This window comes from Panthera leo, chromosome D4 (genome assembly GCF_018350215.1).
Source record: "Panthera leo isolate Ple1 chromosome D4, P.leo_Ple1_pat1.1, whole genome shotgun sequence".
In the NCBI taxonomy this organism is placed as follows: domain Eukaryota; kingdom Metazoa; phylum Chordata; class Mammalia; order Carnivora; family Felidae; genus Panthera; species Panthera leo.
The window spans coordinates 16,877,314-16,903,549 of record NC_056691.1 but is presented as its reverse complement, the minus strand read 5'-3'; the positions used below and the strand labels follow the sequence as shown (position 1 = coordinate 16,903,549).

At 42.2% G+C, this 26,236-nt stretch overlaps 1 protein-coding gene across 1 annotated transcript in view; it reads left to right on the top strand.

The window, feature by feature from the left end:
* TRPM6 (transient receptor potential cation channel subfamily M member 6) overlaps positions 1 to 26,236 on the top strand; it is a 201,257-nt gene that overhangs the window by 50,784 nt on the left and 124,237 nt on the right. Inside the window, exon 5 of the mRNA XM_042912014.1 lies at positions 3,775 to 3,971. Within this exon, the coding sequence (XP_042767948.1) occupies positions 3,939 to 3,971 (33 nt within the window). The 5' untranslated portion in view covers positions 3,775 to 3,938. The remainder of the gene's footprint in view (positions 1 to 3,774; positions 3,972 to 26,236) is intronic.

Here is a 26,236-nt window from a genome sequence, read left to right as displayed (position 1 = left end):
GTGGAGCTTAGGTTTTGGCGTCATCATCTATAATGCACACTTTATTTTTTATTTTTTTTAAAGACTCGTTTTTTTTAATGTTTTATTTATTTTTGAGACAGAGAGAGAGAGAGAGAGAGAGAGCGAGCATGAGCAGGGGAGAGGCAGAGAGAGAAGCAGACACGGAATACGAGGCAGGCTCCAGGTTCTGAGCTGTCAGCACAGAGTCTGACCAGGGCCTCTAACTCACAAACTGCGAGATCATGACCTGAGCCGAAGTTGGACGTTTAACCAACTGAGCCACCCAGGTGCCCCGGTAATACACACTTTAAAAGAGCACCCACAGCTGCTTGAAGCTACCAAAGTGGGCTGGTGCAACAACGTTGTGTGATAGGATGTCCAGTTAAATTTGAACTTCAGATAAGCAATGAATAATTTTTTAATGTAAGTTTGCCTTCCCTTGTTAACAGTTTGGCTATATTCTTCTAGAACTTTCTTGTGCATATTCCAGTCTACACATAGAAATCTTAAAAAGTGGAATGATACTTACTTTGACTAGTTGCTGTTTTCCCTTCCTATTATCTGTACATTTAGATCTAACTCATTCTTTTGAAAGCTGCATGGTGTTTCACGGCATGGACTCACCACAGTTTATTTCAATGTTCACGACGGCTGTGTAAGTTGTTAGCAATCTTTATTCATTATAGAAAGTGCTACTACATATATCCTTATATACACATCTTTGAGTATTTCCGAAATATGAAGCCCTAAGATGGGCACTGTGATGGAAAAGGATATGCCTTCAATCAGAATTCTAAAATGCCTTCAAAAAGGGTATCATTTTGGGGCGCCTGTGTGGCTCAGTCGGTTAAGCATCCGACTTTGGTCATGATCTCACGGCTCGTGGGTCCAAGCCCCACATTGGGCGCTGTGCTGACAGCTCAGAGCCTGGAGCCTGCTTAGGATTCCGTGTCTCTGTCTCTCTCTCTGCGCCTCCCCTGATCATGCTCTGTCTCCATCTCTCTCAAAAATAGGTGAACATTTTTAAAAAAAATTTTTAAAAAGGGTATTGTTTTAAACTTTCACAAAAAGTATTTTAGAGTTCCTGTTTCACCTTGCCAGCCATTAATAATTTAATCTTTGGTTATGTAATAGGAGAAATAATCCATTTTCATAGCAAATAGAGAAATAAATTGGGAGCAGATTCCCTTTAGAAGCACTGAATAAGAGAGAAATTTATTCAGTAAGCAGAAGAAAATAGATTGCTTCCTTTCAAAAGGAAATTTGGGGCACCTGGGTGGCTCAGTCAGTTGAGCATCCGACTGTCAATCTCGGCTTAGGTCATGAACTAACGGTCGTGAGGTTGAGCCCCGTGTTGGACTCTGTGCTGACAGTGTGGAGCCTGCTTGGGATTCTCTTTCTCCCTTTCTCTCTCTGCTCCTCCCCCATGCGCATGCTCTATCAAAATAAGCAAATAAACGCTTTAAAAATAGGAAATTTGATTTGTAGCCGTTTGGGAAAATAAATGCGTGAAATTCAAACTCAAACCCTTGGTTTTGAATAGGAACGTCTAAAAACAGAGACAGTTAACAGGAATGGACTAGGGGAGCTGAATTTCATCCTTCATTACTGGCCATACACCTTCATCTGACTTCTTCAATTCATAACCCATTCCTTTAAACTTTCCCCACTTGTGGAACACCACACAGTAGGCTTATCATAGTTTCCACTACCCCCTTCAGAATACCATGGCATTTGTTTTGTTTCCTTTATGCTTCAGAAAGGAAAGTGGTGACCACAAACTAGAGGTGATCATATGCCCTGATGCATTGGGCAAGAGGTTTCCCATGGTGCTGTCTCTTCTTGGTGTAAAGGCACAGAGCTTTTTTTTCCCCCCCCTCATTTTCTCCCCGTTGGCTGTCCAGAGAGGCTGGGAAGTATTACTGTGCAAAAACCCCAACAACCCTCACTCCTGTTCAAATAAAGGAAACCCAACCAAAACAATTCCAAGCTTGAAGCAATTCTCTCCAAGAGAAGAACGCGTATCTTAGAAGCTACCCCTTAGCGGCTTCCAATTACCGGGACTCATTAAGATCTTCACACATTAAAAAAAAAAAAAAATGTCGTCATACCCATTTTTCTCTGCTGAAAAATCAGCTGTTCCTTTCCATTCTGAAATCTCATATTGACTTTAAAACCATGTTGGGTCAGGAATCAAACATTTACAAGGTCTAGGATAAAAAAGGGAGGTCTGACAAAGCCGAAGACATAGGAGTTAAGAATGGGCAAAAGAAGAAAAGTCTAAGGGAGGGCAACAAATGAGAAAATACAACGCTGTTTCTGTTGACGAGGGTTACCAATGGTGCCCCAGGTACTGTTTCATTTTTTATTGTTCCTCCTCCTACAAACTCAAACTCCTTGCAGACTGGACAATGTCTTATTCATCTTTGTTTTTCCAACACCCAGCAGGATACCTGACAAACAGTCTGTGTTCAGGAAATATTTTTTGGCCTGAATCACAAGCCACACTAGACTACTGATGAACATTCTAAAGTTTAAATTTCATAGCTAGTCTCTGGGCATAGGTATATTTATGGCCAGAAGACTTCTATAGATAAGTCTTTAAGTTGATCAAGGTGCTTGTAAAAGATGCAGATTCCCCGGCCCCACCCCAGAGATTCCAATACAAGTGGTCTGGGAGGGGTGGGTGGGGCTCTGGGAATCTGCAGTTTTCACTGATGGCTCAGGTGTTTCAGATCCAGCTTGGGAACCGAAGGCAGCTTGTAAACTAGCCCATCAGATGCCATACGCCCCGGAATTGCCCTGGTATATCCTGGTATGGCTGTGGTATTTTAGACTTTGTGCCTTGTAGCTTGATCTGAAACGAACATATAACCATACCAACACGTAAATGTACCAAAGATTAAACAAGAAGATAGTGATCACAGTGCACCAAGATTCCGAAGAACCTTGGATCTCAAATGTCCAGTCTTCTTGGCAGGTCTGCAGATTTCTGAGAGCTCCAGTCCCTAGAGACCTAACAGGGGACATACATGGAGGAACACCGATCAAGGCATGCTTAACTGCCTTAGGTGGGAGCTTCTGAACCTGTTAACTGCTTACAGATCATTAACAGTTTGAAGGAGATGGGTCAAGGAGAGGAAAGATTGAATGTGTTAATAGGAAAACAAAATGTTACTACACATATGAGAGGTTCAAGTTTTCTAATAAAGAAATGTTTGTTAAAACCACACTGAGAAATGGGGGGGGGGGGAACCCATGTCTGCAAATGTGAGCTCCCTGGGCAGAAATTCAGAATGGACTAAAATGGTAGGCGCCCCTAATCTGAAGTCAATAATCAGGGATGAATAGCTAGCATTGTTAATTACAACACTTGTAATTAATTACAAGTGAGAATGACTTCTGCCAGCATACTGGGATCCACTCATAGTCACAGACCCAGCCTTAATCAAGACTCCTAGCTAGGAGAATGCACTGAAAATACACCGAAACCGGGAAAGCATTTGTATTGGCCCTTTGTGGATTTCTTTTGTTCAGTAGAACCTCTGAGGAAGGTGGGTTTATTTGCTGTCATTCCCACGGCATAGATAAGTAAACTCAGGTGCCAAGGGGTCCCTTGGCATACCCACTAACTCCTCCATAGTAAAAGTGCTATAAGGGTAAATGTCTCGTGTCCTCCCCCCACCACAGTGACTCAACAAGAACAGTGCAATACCACAAATCTGTCTGTTGCTGAACATTCCATTTGACCCTCACCATACTCTTTTCATTTAGGTAAGGTCGACACATCTTTTCTACACAGGCGGTAACTGAGGGGAAAAAGTATCATGACAAATCTACAGGGCTGTAAAAGGCAGCGAGTGGAGGTGGAGCCCAGATCTGACTCCACAAGTCAGAAGCTCAGATAAGGCTTTGCTAGCGGGGCCTGCAAGTCAAGGATGAAGGCCCGACGGGCTGTGGAGCGCTCACAGGTAGGCAGGGCAGCCCAGGCTTGGTGGGGCAAAAGAGCCTTAGGCCACTCACCTGATCTGCACCCAGGGCCCTGGGCGGCTGTGGGTGGGGCCAGTCGCAAAAGTATCTAACTCGGATCTAGAATAGCTAGGACTTACGAAATACCTGCTCTCCCTAGCCCTCGGGTCTCCACCAGAAGCTGATTATCATCTCTGAGGTTTTGGCCAATGCAGGGCACCCACTAAAGGGCTGGTCCCGCAGTCGCCGGTCCAGAAGCTGGGATGGGGCCAGCGCAGAGGTGGTGTCAGAGCGGAAACCTAACGGGGCACGGGGTTCAGCTTAGGGCGGTAGGGACGCGTTCTCTGGTTCCGCTCGGGGCCGGTGGCAGAGGAGACCGGACGTGGCGTGAGCCGGACGCAGGGAGGAGAGAAGGCGCAGCTCGGAGCGGCCGGGGGCACGTCTGGCCGGCGGCGATCCGGCCCAGCCGGGCGCCGCGGTTCCCGGAGCCCGCGGAAGAAGTGCCCAGGTGCTGTGTGCGCCCCTGCGCGGCCCCGCGCGGGAGTCCGGGAGCGATGAGAGTGCAGGTCAAGGTAAACTCGGGCCCCTGACCTCGCGCCGCCGGGATCGCGGTCTGGGGCCTTGCGGACCGGCTCCTCTCCACTCCTGGCCAGCAGCGGGGCTGGAATTCTGGGTGCTTGGAGAGGGAGGGCGCCCGCAGCCGCTGGGGACCCTTGGGAAAGAAGTGCGCTTGGGGACCTAGGGAGAGGAGTGGAGACCTTGGTCTCGTCAGGCAGCCAGACCTCAAGGTGGCTATCACTTACCTTCTTTGTCCGGACTGGCGCACACTGTGTAGACATACACATAACGTCTACTGGGCGCATCGTGTTTCATTCTTTTCGGTACAGACTGGTTGTTAGGAGCACTCTCTTTGGAGCCAGATCACCTGAATTAGCGTATCAGCTCCGCCACTAACTAGGATCCTAAGCAAGTTACTCAATCTGTGTGCTTCTGCCTCCTCATCTGGAAAATGAGATAATAGTGTTTATAATTTGAAGATTCAATGAGCTGCTTCATATGCCATGCACTTAGAAAATAGCTCCCAACGCACTTGGCCGATTGCAAAACTTTGCAATTGTTAATCACCTCATCTTGGCAGTAACCCTGTGAGGTTTATCGTCACCCCTCCCCCCACCCCACCCTAACTCACTGGTTTACAGGTGAGAAAAATGAAGGAGGAAAACAGCTTTAAACCCAGGGTGGTGCTTTACAACACTAAGAATATAAGTATTCTATCTACGCAAAAGATTTTGATCATTTGCTCTAGGGCGAAGGTGGGGTCACCCCTCACTGCCAGAGTGGAAACCAAGTTCTTTAATTTCTTTCTCCTGGTATACAAATGTTGATGTTCATTTTTCATCTGCTTTGGATTCTTCCACGACTGACAAAGTGTTAAGTGTTCTGATGAGACTGACATCTGAGTGTGTAAGAATCTGGCCATTTCTTACTCCCTCCCCTCCCCCCCCCCCCCCCCCCCCCCCAGTTTCCCCCTCCCCAACCTTCCAGGGATTGGAAATCATTTGAGATGGGACTCAGCATCAGCCTCATTTTGGGGGCCAAAATTACAGACTAGTAGTCTAGTATTAAACTTGCCTCGATAGACAAGGGTATGAATAGGACTTTGAACCGATTGTACCCTGGAGAAGAGGGAAAAGCCCCATACAGCACACTGGTGATTTGGAACAAATTTTGGTCATATCTTGGCTATTTACAATTTTCTATCTTGGCTCATGCTTTTGGCAGGACATCCATGCCCGAACTGTCAAGGTTTGGTAAATATTGGACCTGAAGTATGTCTTGCCTCCTTTTGTTTCTCAATAGATTTTTGGTCATGGGTAAATCCGGACAGGCTGAGGAGCCCAAACACTCTTAGAGGGACTTTCGTTACACTTCTGTAGAACCGTCCAGCGTTGGAACTCAAAGCATCCATCCTACCTGTAACTCAGTTATTCCTTTGTGTCCCATTAGAAACCACCATGGCAACTATTTCCTATTAAAAAAAAATTGGGGCACCTGGGTGACTCAGTCACTTAAGCATCCGACTGACTGTTGATTTCAGCTTAGGTCATGATCTCATAGGTTGTGAGATCAAGTCCCACATCGGGCTCCCTGCTGGGCATAGAGCCTGCTTAAGATTCTTAAGATTCTCTCTGTCTCTCTCTCCCTCCCTCTCTCTCTCTCTCTCTCCCTCCCTCCCTCTCTCCCTCCCTCCCTCTCTCCCTCCCTCCCTCTCTCCCTCCCTCCCTCTCTCCCTCCCTCCCTCTCTCCCTCCCTCTCTCTCTCCCTCTGCCCGCACCCCCCTCCCCACTGCCACTCTCTCTCTTTCTCTCTATCTCTATCTCAAAAAAAATCATTGTGAAGTAAGATATTCCAGTGTGGGTCCCAGTTGTGTTTTTTTTTTTCTTTTTTACCTCTTAATTTTATTGAAGTTGTGTATACACATAGTTCAGAGTCAAATAATTCCATAAGGTTTGTTATTAAAAATAGCAGCCCCCCCCCATCATTTCCTGCTTTTCAGAAAGAGCATTTCATGTTCATCGCTTTTAGCTTGTTAGTACTTACTCATGCCCTAAATAATACCTACGTTGCTCTTTCTTGATTTTTCGGGTGTAGTCATCATGCATTATCTTTCCAGGTGGAGTATGAGAATTTAAATTTCTTTTGCATTCCTGCAACTACCATTCACATGCATCCTTCCTGTTCTTTACACCATAATTTTTAGTTAGGTCAGTATTCAGTACAGCCAATGGTATTATGCCTTCTTACACACTGTTAAAAGCTGAATTATGTACTATAGGATCACTCCTCCTTTCTGACTTTTGTTTCCCCCCAGAGTTGTCTTTCTGTGTTTCCAGAATTTTCTATGGTGTTTTCAATAATTTAACCGACAAGTTCTTTGCCAGTTACTTAAATCTTCTCTTAAGATGATCCCATTTTAGCCCCTATTTCAACCAATTTTATCTCAAGTACAGCTGTCTGACCTGATTTGCCAGCCCAGACTGGTTGCTCATGATGTTGGATGCACAGCTGTTACTTTGGGGTCTGCCTTCAGCAGCATGAAGGAGGAAAACAGCTTTCAACCCAGGGCGGTGCTTTACAACACTAAGAATTTGCCTCTGTCACGATGGGTCTTGTTTCTTCTATCCCATGTCTTCTTGATTTTTTCTACCATTTTGTTGGGGCACTTATTCCACTAGCTCTCTGAGAAAGGGTACACATAAAGTGAACTCAACTGATGTATTTAAAAAAAAAATTTTTTTTTAATGTTTACTTATTTTTGAGGGTGACAGAGACAGAATGTGAGTGGGTTGGGGCAGAGAGAGAGGGAGGCACAGAATCCGAAGCAGGCTCCAGGCTCAGCTCCAAGCTGTCGGCACAGAGCCTGACGTGGGGCTTGAACTCATGAGCCGTAAGATCATGACCTCAGCTGAAGTTCGATGCTCAACCAACTGAGCCACCTAGGCGGCCCCTGAACTGATGTATTTTTAATGACAAATTATCCTTTCAGATTTTTTGCCCTCAAAAAAAATTCCACTAACAATGCAAAAATAATTTCTTGTGGTAAATAATTTAAACAGTACCAATAGAAATTCAAACAGGGAGCCTGGGTGGCTCAGTCGGTTAAGTGTCCGACTTTGGCTCAAGTCATGATCTCGCGGTTCGTGAATTCAAGCCCCGCATCGGGCTCTGTGCTGACAGCTCAGGGCCTGGAGTCTGCTTCGGATTCTGTGTCTCCCTCTCTCTCTGCCGTTTCCCTGCTCACGCTCTTTCTCTCTCTCAAAAGTAAAAAAATGTTAAAAAAGAAGAAATTCAAACAGAAGTTTCTTTTTCCATCCTTCAACCTCATCTCTCTAATCAGAGGCATTCCAACTATTGGATTTGGAGCATTGAGTCATTTTTCTGGATTCATTCAGTCAACAGATATTTATAAATTTATGAGTGCCAACCATGTGCTAAGACCCGTTCCAGAACCTGGAAATATACAGTGAACAAAACTTATTTTTGAGCTGGAGAGGAATGGTGCGATGTTTCTTGATGCTGGAATTTAGCTCCACTGCCACTTGGGTTAGCTTGTTGTTCTTTTTCTGGAATACGAACATGGCATAGTCAAGGCTGTGTCTGTCTCTGCCTGTCTCTCTTGTGCATACAAAATCATGATAGTTATAAATTGAACTTCATAACCTGTGTGTCACCAGAGCAACATCATCATACTCCTGAGATATAGAGAGAGATTTTCTGAATCGATAAACAGAATGTGGTGTGTTTACACACACACACACACACACACACACACACACACACACTGGAATATTTAGCCTTAAAAAGGAAAAAAAAATCTGACACCTGCTAAAACATGGATGAACCTTGAAGATGTTATGCTAATTAAAATAGGCAGTCATAAGAAGACAAAGACAAATTATAAATTATATGATTCCACTTATATAATGTATATAAACTAGTCCAGTTCAAAGAAAGGAAAAGTGGACTGGAGGTTGTTAGAGGCTGGGGGAAGAGGGAAATGAGTTATTTAACGGGTGTAAAGGTTCAATTTTACAGGATGAAAAGTTCTGGAGATTGGTTGCACAAATATGTGACTATATTTAATAATACTAAACCACACACTTAAAAATAGTTAAGATGGCAAATTCCACATGGTACGTATTTTACCACAATTAAACAAAAAAAAATAGATTTTCACATAAACCCCATAATGGAGTTCATCCTATCACTTGATTAGGGTGACTGAACCTAGTTGTAGTTGGGTTCAGCTGCTGCCTGGGATCCCCGGCTTTCTAGGGCATGCGAGGGGGTGGCCATGGATTGCCCTGGGGACTTTCTTTTGATGCGCTTAGCACTAGAATGTTTGGCAGGTCGCCTTGATGGGGTGGCCTAATGCTGCTTTCCTTTTCTTTCCATGGTGATTCCATATCTCTGAGGAAGAGGTCGTCAGTTATTTATAGTACAGATAAACTCTCGAGACTATCTCAGAGTGCCGTGACCAGTTACGCAATAGGGAGCAGTGACAAGTGGTAGTTTTGATTGGCTTGGAGGTTGCGTTCTTTTTCTGAGTTTGTAAGCATGTGCCTCTTGAGGGCCTCCTGATGCATTTTGATTGGAAACGAAGAAGTTTACTTGGTAGCACAGGCAGGTGCCTTCCCTGCATTTTTCCTGCCAGCGTTTGCTTTGCAGCCCTCTGTGGAGTGATTCTGTGCTATGCTGGCTCTGGTTCTTGAAACACTAGGAATGGGTAAAGGTCAGGTATTCCAGAACCGCAACGGTGCCATACATGTTGACTAGAGAGATCAGCCTGGCGGATTTGATCATGCTCTATTCTCCTTTTCTCTAAACTACGTATGGCCATCATACAGAAGTTTCTTCCAGGCAAACTCCAAGCCTACTGGAATGAATGAGTATGGGCAACCAAGGTTCTCTCCTCACTTTGCAGATTGTGGATTCAAAGCTTCTTACAATGGTCATTTTTGATGTGAGCAGACCATCTGGTCCAGGGTCTGTCCGTCAGAAACTTGGCCTTTCCGTAACAGGTGTGTGCGGTGACCTTGGAGAATATATACTTTCTTGGGATTTTATTTCTCTGCAAGATTAGCATACTTTTTATCTTCCCTAGTATTGGAGTGTGTTGGGATATTGGCCAGGAGGGGCCCCTCAAATTGCCCACACCAACTAAAGATACTTAGAGCCAGGCAAAACTTTCCTTGTGATTAGATCACAGAGCCTGATAACGCCATTTTGGAATGTCTGGCATGTTCTTGATCACTGATTTTCCTTAGTTGTAATCAAAAAAAGGAACATAATGCGGTAATTAAGTCTCTAGAAGTATCAGCAGGAAGGTGAGAAGAGTAATAAAAGGAATAGTTGGAAAGGTAGTTTTACTGCTGGCTGCATGCCCTTGTGCCTTAGGCAAGCTTACCTCAGTTTCCTTACCTATAAAGCAAATAGCTACCCTTCACTGGCCACCTCCTTCTAAGAGCTATGAATGTGCTTTGAGGCAGAAATTCCTCTGAAAATGCAATGAAAGCAATAGATCAGGAGCTCAAAAACTCAAACTCAAAACCAGGCCTACTGGGGACTCAGGTTTACTGAGCCCTGACTAAAAATGGCTGCCCACCGTTGGCCCCACCTGTCACCAAGCTGCAATGCAAGCTTAGTATTGCCAGATTCTGCTTTGCTCCCCGCCCCCCTCCTTGTTATAGAAGAACAGATGTACAGATTCTTCTTTTTTTTTTATATTTATTTTGAGAGAAAGAGAGCCCACGTGCACGCACATGTGCTTGAGTGGGGAAAGGGCAGAGAGAGAGGGAGAGAGAATCCCAAGCAGCCTCCACGCTGTCAGTGCAGAGCCCAACTTGGAGCTGATTCCACCTATGAGAGATCCTGACGGCAAGATCATGACCCCAGCCGAAATCGAGTTGGACGTCCAACTGACCGAGCCACCCAGGTGCCCCAGATTCTTTCTTGAATGTAAAACCTCTTGATTTCTACATTTTGGTAGTTGCTTGTGAAGATTTTTGAAGAAATTTTATTGGTTGAATGACACATATTTGTGGTTTGCTTTCTGCCTGTGGGCTGTTATTTATATGAACACAGTAGTCCCTTCTTAATCTATGGTTCTGTTTTCTACGGTTTCGTTCAACCACAGTCTGGAAGCAGATGATCCTCCTTCAACAGCTCCTCACAAGGTCATGTAGCGTCACACTACGTCACTGGCCTACGTCATTCACCTCCCTTCATCTCTTCACACAGGCATTTTATTATCTCACGTCATCGTCATAAGGATGAGCACAATACAAGGTGTTCGGAGGCAGAGAGAGATCCCATTTACATAATTTATTGTAATTGTTTATTATTATTGTTGTGCCTAATTTATAAATTAAACTTTATCATAGGTATGTGTGTGTAGGAAAAAATGTAGCATACATAGTACTCAATACTATCCACTCTTTCATGCGTCCAGGATCCTCCATGGATAGAGAGGGACCATTGTACTTTTCTGTGATGGGTCAGTCCTTCCGCCTGTGCTGCTCCCCACTGAGAAACTTTTGAGTAATTCACATATTACTTTATTTATTTAATTTATGTATTTATAAGTAGTCTCTACGCCCAATGTGGGGCTCGAACTCACAACCCTGAGATCAGGAGTTGCACGCTCTACCAACCGAGCCAGGCAGGCACCCCCAATTCACCTATTCAAAGTATACAATTTAACGGCTTTTAGTATATTCACAGAATTGTACATCTGATCACCACAGTCAATTTTAGAACATATTTATCATCCCTAAAAGAAACCCCACACCCCTTAGCTGTTAACCCCCAGTCCCTCTATCCCCACCAGCCCTAGACCACCACTGATCTACTTTCTGCCACTATAGATCTGCCTGTTCTGGGCATTTTATATAATGTAGGAATATAATGCAGGAATACAGTATGTATTCCTTTTTGTCCGGTTTCTTTCCTTTATTGTAAGGTTTTCAAAGTTCATCCATGTAGCATGTATCACTACTTCATTTTTTTTTTTTCTGTATTGCTGAATAATATTCCATTGTATGGATATAGCACATTTGTCCATTCAACAGTTGGTAAACAGTTGGGTTGCTTTTGATTTTTGGCCATTATGAACAATGGTGCGGTGAACATTCGTATACAGGTTTTCGTGTGGACATGTATTTTCATTTCTTTTGGGTGGGCATCTAGAAGTGGACTTGGTGATTCTACGTTTAGCCTTTTGAGGAAGTGCCAGACTGGCTTCCAAAGAGACCATGCCATTTTACATTCTCCCCAGCAATGCATATGATAGTTTCAACTCGCCAACGCTTTGTTTGTCTTCTTGATCATAGTCGTCCTAGTGGGTGTGAAGAGGTATCTGTTGTGGTTTAGAGTTGCGTTTCCCTAATGACTAATGATGCTGAGGCTTTTCATGTGTTTATTGGCCATTTGTATGTCTTCTTTGGAGAACTGTCAGTTCAGATCCTTTGTATGGCACTTATTTTTGATCCAGCTCTTGAGATTTTCTCCTGGGAAATGCGCATATTCACATCCACACAAAAGGTGGTACAGGTGGACCCCCCTTATCTGCAGGAGATATGTTCCAAGACCCCCCAGTGAACACCTGAAACTTTGGATAGTATCAAATCCTGTACATAGTGTTTTTTCCTACATGGACGTACCTATGATAAAGTTTTACTTATAAACTAGGTCTAGTAAGAGATGACTCTCAACAGCTAATAATAAACAATTGTAACAATATACTCTAATAAAAGTTATGCGAATGTGATCTCTCTCCAAATATCTTATTGTACTGTACTCAGCCTTCTTGTGATGATATGAGATGAAGGGAAATGAATGATACAGGCCTCGTGACATTGTGTTGGGCTCCTATTGACCTTCTGATGATTTGTTAGACTGCGATTGACTGCAGGTAACTGAAACCATGGACAAAGAAGGACTGCTGTGCACAGTTTCTAGGGGTTCATGACCCTCTTGATATTTCTCTACGGATCTGACGGTACCCATAGAAAACATGCTATGTAGCAGGGGTTTTTCTGGGCATTTCATATGCATGCTCTTATTCATATTATCTACTAGGGACCTTGTGGGATTCATGTGAGGATGAGATGTTCAGGCAAGTGATTTGTGAACCATAAATCACTATCCAACTTCAGGGGTTGCTGTAGGTCTATGAACTCCGTAGGTAAGTGATAGTGAGGTGGATGGAGTTGTTAAGGCCATGAGCTAGAGTCAGACTGCCCATGTTTGGATCCTAGTGTCACTTTTATGAGCCATTGTGTTTTGGGGCAATCATTCAGTGTCTCCGACTCAGTGTTTTCATTTGTAAAGTGGAAATAACAACCGACCTACTTCCCACATCTTGGGAAGTTAACATAAAGTGCTTCCTATTGTGCAGGTGGGCACATAGAAAGTGCTGAATAAATTATTCAGCTGATGCTGTGGACTGGGTGTTTGTGTCTCCCCAAATTGGTATGTTAGTGTCCTAACCTCCTCCTATGTGATAGTATTTGGAGGTGGAGCCTTCTGGAGGTAATTAGAACTTCAGGGTGGAGCCTTCATGACTGGGATTGGTACCCTTATAAGAAGACACATAAAAGAGATGATCTCTGTCTGCCATGTGAGAATACAGTGAGAAGGTGACCACTGTCAACCAGGAAGATGGCTCTCACCCAGAACTCGGCCATGTGGGCACCCTGATCTTGGACTTCCATTCTCTAGAACTGTGAAAAATCAACATTTGTTGTATAAACCACCCAGTGTATGGTGTTCTGTTTATGGTAGCCCAAATCGACTAAGATACCTGCTTTTTAAATATTATCTCACAAAAGGAACCAGGCATATTATCTTATAGTGGAGCAGGTTGGTCTTGGAATATGGAAATATCTTTCTTCCTTCTGGGGAAAATAGATGTCCTCCATTGATATTTTAAAGAATCAAGAGGTTTTATAAATTAAATCTTATAATCTTGGGAAAGAGAATTTTACTCCCAGAAGAATTTTAAGTCCTTCGGATACTTTATAGATCCTTGGCCTGGATCAGTTACTCCTCTCCAAATTGTGTCCCCACTGTCAGCATCTGCTATAAAGTGATTTTATTTTATTTTATTTTATTTTTATTTATTTTTTAAAAATTTTTTCGTAACATTTATTTATTTATGAGAGACAGAGAGAGGCAAAATATGAGCAGGGGAGGGGCAGAGAGAGAGGGAGACACAGAATGAGAAGCAGGCTGCAAGCTCCGAGCTGTCAGCACAGAGCCCGACGCGGGCCCGAACTCACAAATTGCGAGATCATGACCTGAGCCGAAGTCAGACGCTCAACCAACTGAACCACCCAGGCGCCCCTATAAAGTAATTTAAAAAAACAAAACAAAGCACCACCTCCCCCACCCCACCCTCCTCCTAATCTTTGTCCTTACCTGGCCTAGAGGAACTCAGGATTCCAGCCAGGCAGTTTTGCTCTGTGACAGGAAGTTCAAGCAAGTAGATATTGTTGGATTAAAACAGAGAAGAGGGTCCAAAGTCTTAAGATTTAAGCTTTCTATCTATCTATCTATCTATCTATCTATCTATCTATCTATCTATTGTAATGTTTATTTTTGAGAGACACAGAGCATGAGCCGGGGAGGGGCAGAGAGAGAGGGAGACAGAGAATCCGAAGCAGGCTCCAGGCTCTGAGCTGTCAGGGCAGAGCCCAATGTGGGGCTTGAACTCACAAACCATGAGATCATGACCTGAGCTGAAATGGATCACTTAACTGACTGAGCCACCCAGGTGCCCCTACGCTGTGGGGTCTTCTTGATGTCAGAGTCTATCTTCCAGTTTAGTTGAAGGAAAAAGCTCTGTAAGTAAGGTCCAGTGTACCAGAGAGTCTCGGGAGTTACTGGGATTCCAGTGTTTTATGAGTTTTGTTCTCTGATCTACAGACAGCCCTTTGGGGGGGGGGAGGGGAGGGGGGAGAGCAGGGGGCTTGGGTTTTGTTAAAGAAAATTTTTTCATAACACTTGTTAAAGACAGCAAGAAAGACTATTCAACGGGGGTTTTGCAGTAGGGCTGAGAGATGGGGCTCAACTTTGAGTACAACAAGTGGAGATTTATATTACGTGTGTGTGTGTGTGTGTATATTACGTGTGTGTGTGTGTGTGTGTGTGTGTGTGTGTGTGTGTGTATTTATAGCCTAGGAGAGGGGTGGAGGTCAGGTCAGGGGAGGGAAAGAAATTACAAGAGAAAAGATCACAGCCAGAAGGATTCTTGCTAGACCACCTCAACAGGATTCTTGCTGAAGGCAGGCCGGGTGATCAGATATCAAGGGTGGGGGATTTTCACTAACTGACTCAGCAGGTTCTTGCGAAAATGAACTAGATGGGTCAAGAACAGAGCCCAAAGTTGGGGCCTCGTCAGAAAAAGGACTCAAGTCAAAAATAGCCTGAATCAAATTTGGTCAAGGAGAGAGTCTTGGTCAGTTTGAGACATGAGGTGGCGAAAGGGGAATGTTCCTCTTTGTATAATACAACCTATTGCATTATATAAATACTGTTAGCATTTGAGTGACACATTTCTTAGAAAAGCTGCCTTTCTTTTGTTTAATCCTTCTTTTACAATTGCCTTTTTGAGTCATTTCAGGGTCTTTTCCTTATGGATATATTTCTTTTCATCTTAATAGCAGAAGAAATTAAATATAGAAGAAACATCCTAATAACGAAAACTCAGTAAAATGGGAATCTCCTCTGTAGTTTGGCTTCTCAATGATCTAGAGAAAGGCATTGTGTGGTAGTTATGTTCCCCTTTCCTTCCTGAATTGCACTGAAAGAACAGTCAGTTTCTAAACAACATTGGAACTTTGAAAATCAAGTGTAACAGCCAGAAACAGAAGCCGGGAAACTTTATTCTAGCAAATGAGATTTCTCATCTGCCAGCCTCTGTTACTCACAGGATTCTTGGTATCCCACTGACTTGTGATTCTCGGCTTCCTGGACCACACTCATTTTAAGACACCTTTTTCCTTTTGGAATTTTAGTGGAATTGGTTATTCTGGATGTGAATTCTTTTCTTCTGAAACAACAACAACAGCAAACCCAAAACCGAAAAAACTAAAACTGATTTGTACCCTACCTGAAATCATTTAGCTTCAATTCGGATAACAAATCTTAAAGATTTGTATCTTTTAAATTAAACATCTCAAAGATGTTTTATTTATTTATTTATTTATTTATTTATTTATTTATTTATTTTTAAAGATGTTTTTTAGAAAGTAAGTTGAAAATCTTAGATGAAGACAAAAATCTTACATTAAGATATATGATTTTGGGGAGGAAACATTCTTAATTGAGAGCTGTTAGAAATCTCTTGGAAAAGAATCTCCCAAAATTTTACCCTGTGCAAATGAGTGTCTATTTCCCTCAGAGATGATTCTTGGTCAAATATATTTAGGAGAATAATGGATAATAATGGATTTATCTTTTCTGGAGAATCACACTATTTGCATGTATTTATAGAGCCACAAAATATTTTCTTTTCCTCCCATATACTACCTTTGGTCCCCAGGATATACTTAAGGAACTCTGGTAGAATGCTCAAATGTGTACCCAGAACTCAGGTAACCCCTGGAGATACTACAATGAACAAGGCAGTTCCCTATGTTCCAGAGCTGAGTGTAGTCAGTCTAAATAGGTCATGATTATACAGTGCCTGGGGGTATGCACAGAAGGATCAGAGGCACATGGAAGGAGATCTTGATTCAGAGATTCAGAAAAAGAGTTTCTAAGAAGGTTTTCATGATGTCTATCTTGGTGGAGAAAGGAGGGGAGTAGAGACTATCCTAGGAAGAGAAGGGCATGGAGGGAACAGGAGGTGAATTCAGAGAATACAAAGTTGTTCAGTATATTTAGAATATAGAAATTGAAGTAGAGAGAGGTAAGGGATGAGATGAGAGAGGGAACATCTCAGATGTGGTAGGCAGTGGGCGGTACACCTGGTGATGGACTTCTAAACTATCCTGATGACATCAGGGGAACCCCTGAAAGTTTTAAGGTGAGAATGACAAGTTTACTTTTTCACTTTAAGATTATAGGCTTTACTGCAGAGAATGGATCAGAGAAGGGAAGTCTGGAGGCAGAAAAACCGTTGGGAGGCAATCGAGTCAACAATTCATGGTGACTTCCGGATAGTGGCAATATAGATGGAGAGACATGATGCAAGAGATGTTTAAGAAATAGAATCCATAGGTCTTGGTGGTTGACTGACTGGGAAGTAAGGATGGGGAAGAATTAACCGTGGTGCTCTGGTTTCAAACTTGGACACCTGGGTAAACTGGTGAGCCCTTTGGGAATACGGGTGAGGGATAGGCTTGGGTGGGGGACACAAGGGGTACAGATTTAGACAGATTAATTTGAAGTCAGATGTTTTTTTGTTAACCTTTTAAACCTGGTGAGGTAAATAGGGTGGGTTTTATTTACCCTGTTGGCTGAGTTACATACAATGAATAGACTGCCATGGGCAACCCCTGTATTGTACTTGCTTCTTCTTTTCTTTCTCTACTATGACCCATGACTTCTCAAAGAAGATGTGACTTTCGTAGGTAACGGTTAGAAAACTGGTACTCTTTTCATTGAGATTCTTTGGTTGAAGACTTCTTGTCTTCATTTGTCTTGCTGCTACTTAATATCACACGTTGGCAAAGTTCTGCCAAAGACACTTTATCACTTCTGAACACTAAAGCCATTTTGGACGCTTAAGGAGATTCTTGTTCCTCAGACAAGTACATTTTTTGGTGTTTTATTTTATTTTAGATTATTTTTCAATTGAAGCAATTTGGTCACTTCAAATATTTTTTGGAAGTTGAGTATTAATAATAAAAAATACTGTAGTTCCCTAAAGCAATTAAAATGCATTATACCCAGTGTTTTCGCCAACATTTAAGAGTTATTAGTAACTCATACCTTTTGTTTATAAATTGGCACAACCTCTATGGAGGGCAACGTGGCAATATTTGAATTCACTTAGAAAGTTTTACTAGCGGGGCTCCTGGGTGGCTCAGTCGGTTTAAGTGTCCGACTTTGGCTCAGGTCCTGATCTCATGGTTTGTGAGTTCAAGCCCCACATCAGCCTCGCTGCTGTCAGCCTATCAGCTCAGAGCCCGCTTCAGATCTTTGTCCCCCCCTCTCTGCCCCTACCCCACTTGTGCTCTTCCAATAAATAAATAAATATTAAAAACATTTTTTGAAGAAATGTTGACATTTCTGACAGATAGATATACATGCACATGAAAGCTATGCGGTGCGTATTTTGGCTAAATAAATTATGGGACTTCCATGTAAAGGAATACTGGTCAGCCCCCAAAAGAATGAAGGCAACCATATGTGTACAAGTACATAAGGATGCCCAAGTTATTAATAAGTGAAGAAAAAGCAAGGTGAAGAACGGTGTGTGTTATATGGCTCTATTTATGTAAAAAGTTATTTTATTTTATTCTATTTTATTTTATTTTTGAGAGAGAGAGAGAGAGAGAGTGAGAGTGTGAGCATGTGAGCAGGGGAGGGGTAGAGAGAGAGAGGGACAGAGAGAAGTCCAAGCAGGCTACACACTTAGGTTGGCGCTTGACACAAGACTTGATCCCACGACCCTGGGATCATGACCTGAGCTGAAATCAAGAGTCAGGTGCTCAACTGACCGAGCCACTCAGGTGCTCCAGTGAAATTTTTTTAAATGAAAGTTGAGTGCCTGTTTCTAAGTGCAGCTAAAGGAATGCTCATGAACGTTTTTACAGCTGGACAGTTGGATGTTGCTGTAACAACCTCTGGGGTCAATCACCCAGGAAGATAAAGATTTCTCCAGTTCGCTGATGGAGATATCTTACAGGCAAGCAAAGAAAGGACATTTACCTTGCCTTTCCCCCCTGCTTCCTTTCCTGTCATTATACCTTGCCCTGCCAGTCTGACTGCCCAGTGATCTCCAATTAACATTTACTCTTATCCTTTACACTAAATTCCTACTTGCTTAGTGTAGATGTCTGTAGACCCATACATTCTGAGGCACACATTTTTAGGTTGGTGTACTGGGGGACATCCTTGGAATATCATGGGACACGTTACTCTGTAGAGCATCCAGGGGGATCCAATTGATCTTCCCCATCTAGCTTAAGTTTGGTGAATCCTCTGTTGAGAGAGTATCTCCTATGCTTTTTGATCTATAGAACATATAGTATATTGTGCTGTTGTATAATAGCTGGTGATAAGAAAGGGCACTATGATTGCACATGTGTATCTCCTTCCTTCCTTTTTCTCCCGTGGAAAGAGGGCCAAAGGAGAATGCTGAGATTCGCAGCCTTCAGAGTGAAATGGGCTGACTTCTGTAGCATATAGGTAATAGGGTGTTGGGCAGAATTACCAAGAAGGAAACGTTTGTCATCCTCTCCTTGCCTCTGTCGGAAGAGGATGCATTTTCTTCAAGGCCGAGCCTTCCTTCTTAGCTGTTCATACCAGCTCCTCACCTCCTCCCCCCCCCCCCCCCCCCCGCCCCGGAGTCTCTAAAGTCATTTCCATTCTCTCTTACAACTTCTCTCTCTTTGTATTGACTTCTCTTTTATCTATAAACAAGGTCTAGGCTTTCTCAACATGAAATAAGCTTCTTTCAATTTTGTCTGTTAAACATATTGCAAGAGATCTCTGGCTCTGGTATTTGGTAGAACCCTCTCTTCCTCCATGAAAAGGTGGCAATAATTGTATCCGTCACACAGACGTGGATATTACGGTAGCTAAGGCACATAAAGCACTTAGTGAGGCCTTTGACGTCTAGGGAAGGCTACACTAATGATGGCTGTTGCTTTATAGGGTTCATTTAGCAGCTCTTGTTCCTAATGTTTCTTCTCCCAAGGGTGTATTACACTAGCTGCCTCCTGCTTTGCACCCTAGTTCCTACATCTCTCTCAACCTGTTCGCTGATCATGGACAAAATCGTCATTCTCCGTACTTTCTTGTCAGGATTAAACCCATCTTAGCTCTTCTTTGAGTAGTCCTGCTTTTGTAATAATGCAGATTTTTTACTGAAGAGAGAAACTTTCTCCATTCTCTACTTCAGGCATCATATCACTATCCGCATTGGTAACTCTTTGTTCCTTATTCCCTGAACTCTCTGCACCATATGTTTAGTTATTTCCAGAGGTGCTTGGCTCTTTCATCTTCTCTGTTCTCTGCTCCCCAGGGAACTCATGGCTTTTACCGTAAGTATTCTCGGAATTCCCTGTATGTCTAACCAGCATGGAATTCTGTCACCACTTCTCAAAACCTTTGTCATCTTTCAAGGCTTTTCCTAAGTCTCATGTCCTCCTTAAAGGTTTCCCAAATATCCGTAGGCAGAGGGGTTTCACTTTCCAAGGAGTCCCATAGTCTGGTCTTGTGCCATACCTGTTATCTATTTATAAACATAGGTTGTTTTTTTTTTTTTTTTTTCCCCTTTGGTGTCAGTCTTTGGGACACAGTTTTATTTATTTTTATAAGAATAATATACGCCAACCAAAGTATTTTTTATGTTTATTTATTTATTTATTTATTTTGAGAGAGAGAGAGAGAGAGAATGAATGAGCCGGGGAGGGGCAGAGAGAGAGGGAATGAGAGACAATCCCAAGCAGGCTCTGTGCTGTCAGCTCAGAGCCCAACTTGGAGCTCAGTCCCATGAACTGTGAGATCATGATCTGAGCCAAAATCAAGAGTCAGATGCTTCACCAACTGAACCACCCAGGCAACCTCCCCACCCCCTTTTAAAATTTATTTATGAACCAAATTATTTTTGAATGAATGAAGCTCTTATTCTTAGAGGTATTGATATTTCAAAGGAAGAATGGATAAACTGTTAGAATATATGCTACCTATGGGTTCTGAAGGGCTGATGATCCCCCATTTATCATGCTTCAGTGACATCTCTGGGATGGAGAATTTGGTAGGCACTAAAGTCATCCCTAAGGCTAGAAATGAATATAGTCAAAGTTATCTTTCAAAAGTCCCTACATTGCTCATAAAGTATCGTACGTGAAGAGTTGATCTCTAATTGCTTTTTTTCTCTAGGTTGAAATGTTTTTTTAGCTGAGCAACAGATTAAATAGGGGATGTTGAAATACCACAGTGCAATTGGAATGAGATGCACACACTAAGACAGCATGTGAGACCTAAGACCAATAAGGAAACCGTAGATCCTGTCTCTGGCTCATGTTCGTGCCCACATGTGATCACTTTGGGGCAATGGTTTTCTATGTGTGGTTCATGGACTCCTGGGGGTCTTTGAGACCCTTTCAAAGGATCCTCAAAATCAAATAATGGTACTAAGACATTTGCCTCTTTTGCTCATTCTCTTATGAGTGTCCAGAGGAGTTTTCCTAAGGTTATATGATCAACTCACAGTACCTAAAAAGGCAGTTGGGGCACCTGGGTGGCTCAGTTGGTTAAGTGTCTGACTTCGGCTCAGGTCATGATCTTGCGGTTCAAGGGTTCGAGCCCCGTGTCGGGCTCTGGGCTGACAGCTCGGAGCCTGGAGCCTGCTTCGGATTTGGTGTCTCCCTCTCTCTCTGCCCCTCCCCCCACTCACACTCTGTCTCTGTCTCTCACAAAAATAAATAAACATTAAAAAAAATTTAAAAAGGCAATTAAAATACTACTTCCTTTTCCGATTACATGTCAGCGTGAGGCCAATTTTCTTTGTATACTTCAACCCAAACCACTTACTGCAACAGACTGAATATAGAGGCAGATGTGAGAATCTAGCTGTCTTGTCAGACATTAAAGAGATTTGTAAAAATATAAGACAACTCTCTTCTCTTTAAAATCTTTATGAATCTTAAATTTTTTTTCATAAAAAGTATGTTAACGTGTGATAGGTTTACTACTGGTATTTAAAATGAACTAAATAAATGTCTTAAAAAGTCCCAGTTCTGATTTCCTAAGTTCATAAATATTGGTAGATACACTCATATAAATGAGAGCTTTTTGTTAATTTCTATGACTATGAAAGGGTCCTAAGGCCCAAAGTTCTGAGAACTGTCACTCTTGAACTTTGTATACTCCTGGACGTAGAATGGCATTGAAGTCGCTCACACTTAAGTTTTTTGTTGTTGTTGTTTCTTCTCGTCTTTCTTCTTTTCTCTCTCTCTTATTCTTTCACTGAAGATTTTAATTTTTTCCAAATTAAACGTGTGGTATTTGTCTCCTGATATTCAAGAAGTAAAATCCTGTTGCGGTGTTCTTTCTGCTGTGCTGCACATATATAAACCTCTCTATGGATGACCTCAATAAAATTGCCTTCAACCTGGAACTCCAAATAAAAGCATTATTGTTCCAGAGGATGGTAGGTTTCTTAAAAGTCGATTATTTAAGAGGATAGCTTCACTAATAATGACACTTGTGGTAAAAAAAAAAAAAAAAGAAAGAAAAGAAAAAAGTATAGTTTCACCCCAAGAAAAGGATTTTTAGACTATGTAGTTCACTCAGCTGTAGTTTTGGTAAAGTTGTGGATAATTTAACAGGATATTTGGAGCATAAATAAAGACCATCTATGTACACAGATAACAAATTTATGGATATTTTCTACTTGGAAATTGGAGAAGACTGATTTTTTTTTTTTAACATTTATTTATTTTTTTGGGACAGCGAGAGACAGAACATGAATGGGGGAGGGTCAGAGAGAGAGGGAGACACAGAATCTGAAGCAGGCTCCAGGCTCTGAGCTGTCAATACAGAGCCCGACATGGGGCTCAAACTCACGAACCACGAGATCATGATCTGAGCTGAAGTCGGACGCTTAACCGACTGTGCCATCCAGGGTCCCCACGACTGATTTTGTTTAATTTGAAAATCTTAACAGATTAGAGTAGTTTTATAACAAATAGACCCAGCATTCAGTTAAATTCTGTATTTTACTATCCAGGGACAGTTGTAAAGAATACTCGTAGAGGAACTTCCCATTTCTTTCCCCCTTTTCTTATCAAAATGACTTAACATGATTGCAAACTTTTTTTTTTTTTTAGCATGTTTTATTCCCCAGGGGACTGCATAAAGCTGAAGCCTGGGTGACAGCAGAGAAAAGGATGTCTCCTCACTGCTATTTGAAATTGTGTTTTAGGACATAATGAGGACTTTCACCAATTTGGGAAGGAGAGGGTTGGGGTAAGACATCATTTTAGTTTGAACATTTATGATACACTCTACTTGGCTGGTGACTGTTGAGTTCTTCCAATGCCCCATTAGGCTCTGTGGAGAAATCATAAACGTTGTACTCATGTACTTAAGAGTTTATATAATGTAGACGTTCATTCTGAAGTTCTAAATGCCTTTGCCCTACAAGGCAGGAAATGAAAATGTTGGCAAAATTTCTCACCTAAACAGGAGAACTGGCATTCTAGGGAATTGTGAGTTATTCAGTTGACATTCCATTTTTAATGATGTTAACCAAAAAAATCATTACCAACAAAAGTAGCACTCACTTTCTCCTACCCCAAAAGAAAAAACATGCAAGATTGTCTTTTACGAAGTATGCCTAAATGCTGCCTGCTGGACAGATTATTTACTTGGAAACCAGTGAGATCAACTTGTGGCAGTGTAGACGAACCAGCTCCTTGGGTTTTGGTTCTTTTAGGTTTGCACACCCTTTGCCTAAGATCGTTAATGTTCAATCAAGTGAGTCCTGTGAAGCATCCCTGTAGAACGAGGACAGAACCCTGTGGAAGGCCCTGAGCTGACTCTTCCGAGATGAATGGGTTTGCTTTGCGGTGAAGCAGTTTCTCTGGGCCAACAGATTGTGCGCTGTGGAAGTCCACCTGCCTGTCCCTCGGCTTGAAGAGGCCCTTGCTCCAGAGGAGAGGCCATGTAGAAGAAATATCAAATGTCCATCTTGAGTCTGAAAATAGTATTTCTCTGGTCCATTCTGGTGCCTCCTGTGTGTCGTCGATTCCAAGATAAATAAGCTAACACTCTATCTTAAAGTAGATTACGATAATGTTAAGAGAAAAACGACTCGAGTAAGAGCAATTAATTAAGCATTGTTCATGCTGTGATAAGTATAAGATAGTGTGGGCAAAAATTGATTGATGAACAGATAAAGAAGACGTGGTGTGTGTGTGTGTGTGTGTGTGTGTGTGTGTGTGTGTGTGTAATGCAATATTACTCTGCGATCAAAAAGAGTGAAATCTTTCCATTTGCAACAACATGGATGGAACTAGAGTGTGTTATGCTAAGGGAAATAAGCCGGAGAAAGACAAATATCATGATTTCACTCATATGTGGAATTTAAGAAACTAGACAGATGAACACAGGGAAAGGGAAGGAAAAATAAGATAAAAACAGAGGGAGGCAAACCATAAGAGATGCTTAAATACAGAGAACAAACTGAGGGTTGCTGCAGGTGAGGTGGGTGGGGGGATAGACTAAATGGGTCATGGGCATTAAGGAGGGCACTTGGGATGAGCACTGGGTGTTCTATGTAAGTGATGAATCACTAAATTCAACTCCTGAAACCAATACTACAGTATATGTTAACTAACTTGAATTAGAAAAACAAAAAGATAGTGTGGGAAGCATAAAAATGGGAACCTGTAGTTTCACCTGGGAAAACATTTGTTAGACATTAGATTTTTTTGAAAGCACAACCGAGTTTTTGAAAAGAAATGACCTGTAATCTGTGTACCCCTTCACTCCCAATCACACAGCCCTCTGGATTTTAAAGAACAATCATTTGCAGAGTTTTGTTTTTTTTTTAAATTAAGGAATGTGTCTAAAACTGTGCCTTCTCAGGGGTGCCTGGCTGGCTCAGTCGGTGGAGCATACAACTTTTGATCTCAAAATTGTGAGTCTAAGCCCCATGTTGGATGCAGAGATCACTTTAAAAATACAATCTTTAAAAGGATGCCCTCTCAGAGATTCCCCTGAGAGAGGATCTGTTTATTCTCTCGGAGCCTGAAAAGCCCCAGTGTAGAAATAGTTTCAGTGAGGACAGGGATGAATTCATATACCTTATTGATTGATAAGCTTATTATTAGTTAGTTTGTATAGCTTCTGTTGGGAGATTCGTTTTTAGACCTTTGTTTGCTATTGGCCGCCCTCCCCTCAGGCCTGGGATTGTAGGTACGATCTGATTATGTTTTAGAGTGAGGCAAACACAGAACCCGAGACCAACAGTTTCCCTTTTTTGTCCTCTGCCTTTCCCTCCTCCGGATAGGAATGTCAGTCAACAAACACACCCCCGCCCCCCACCTCAGTATCTATCTGTCTGCCTGTCTGTCTGTCTATCTGTCATCTCAGAAAAACACCCAGCTCTGTAGGCTGCCATGATAGCTGCAGAAATGGCATAGTCTCCACCCCCAACTACTGCCCACGACAGTTTGCTGCTCCAAGTGGCAGAAGCCACCACGCTGGACATCTGTCCTCAGTGGATCTGGGCTATTGAATTAGAACCAACAAACATTTGGTTTCTAACCACTCTCTGTTGATCTGAATGTGAGAGCCTCTTCTGTATGTGCTGCAGAGTGTATTAAAAAGGCTATCATTACAAGATAAAGTAAAGTTTGAAACTGGGAATTGCTTGAAACTCTTGCAAATTAGGCCTGATTTTCTTTTCCCATAGTTTTGAGATTAGACGTGAGAATTGCAGGAACAAAGTTTCCATGTTCTTGGTGTGGCACAGGTCTCCTGTTTACACCTTTGAAGGGAAAATTATGTTCATGGATTCCTGAAGTTCTAGTTTATGCATGTTCGTTGTGTTGTTCATTCCAGTAATCACTGGGTTGGGCCCCGGGGGTAACAGAAATGACTGTCAGTGGGGCCCATGAGAGCAAGAGTCTAGTGGGGAAGGTGGACCCAGAGAAGTCATTTCTTTTAAGTAAAGAGTCTAGTGGGAAAGGTGGACCCATTTCTTTTAAGTATGAGATGTCTCAGGAGGAAGATTTGGAGGTCAGGAAGTATTTTCCTATGGAAGAAAAAAAAATCAAATTTAAGTTCCCTGGCTACCAACCAAAAGCTAATTTTTTTTTTTATATATCAATAATAATAGCTAAGCTTTAATAGACCCTTAATAAGTCCCAGGGAAAATTCTAAAGCTTTAATTTATTCCTTTCAACAGTGCTATGAGGTATTATTATTATCTCCATTTTCAATATATGACCAAACAGGCATGAAGAAATTAATTTGCTCAGATAGGCCTACCAGTCAGATACCTAATCTAGTCTCTTAAAAAGAATGAATGACAACATAGCCTGCTTAATTTGTATATCTAGTTTCCTATATTGATGACCCTTTTTGGAGCGCTTTTTAATAGTTAACTGGTGAACATGCAGTTTAACAATACCAGTTTATTATGTTTCCTCCTTTTTATTCCAAGCTACATCAGAGCAAAAAGCTTGTCTTACCTGTCATAGAGTTGACAGCATGCGGCCTGGAGGCCTATCCGATATATTGGTTGAATCAATTTGGAATGAAGAGCTCTTTGAGAACATACTGACTTCCCTATAGCACTCTTTTCAGTACTTTGCAAAAGTTAGGTACTTAAATGCTTGCAGAATGAATAAACGAAAATGTTAGTTTTTGTAGTGGAAATAGGGCTTACCAATTCCAAAAGATTGTGTCATTTCTTGTTATAGTAAGTAGATTTTGAGATTACTTTGTTGAGTTCACTCCATGGTCTGTGACTCTGAATTTTTCCAAGTTTCTATGTTTTTAGTGCTCTACCAAT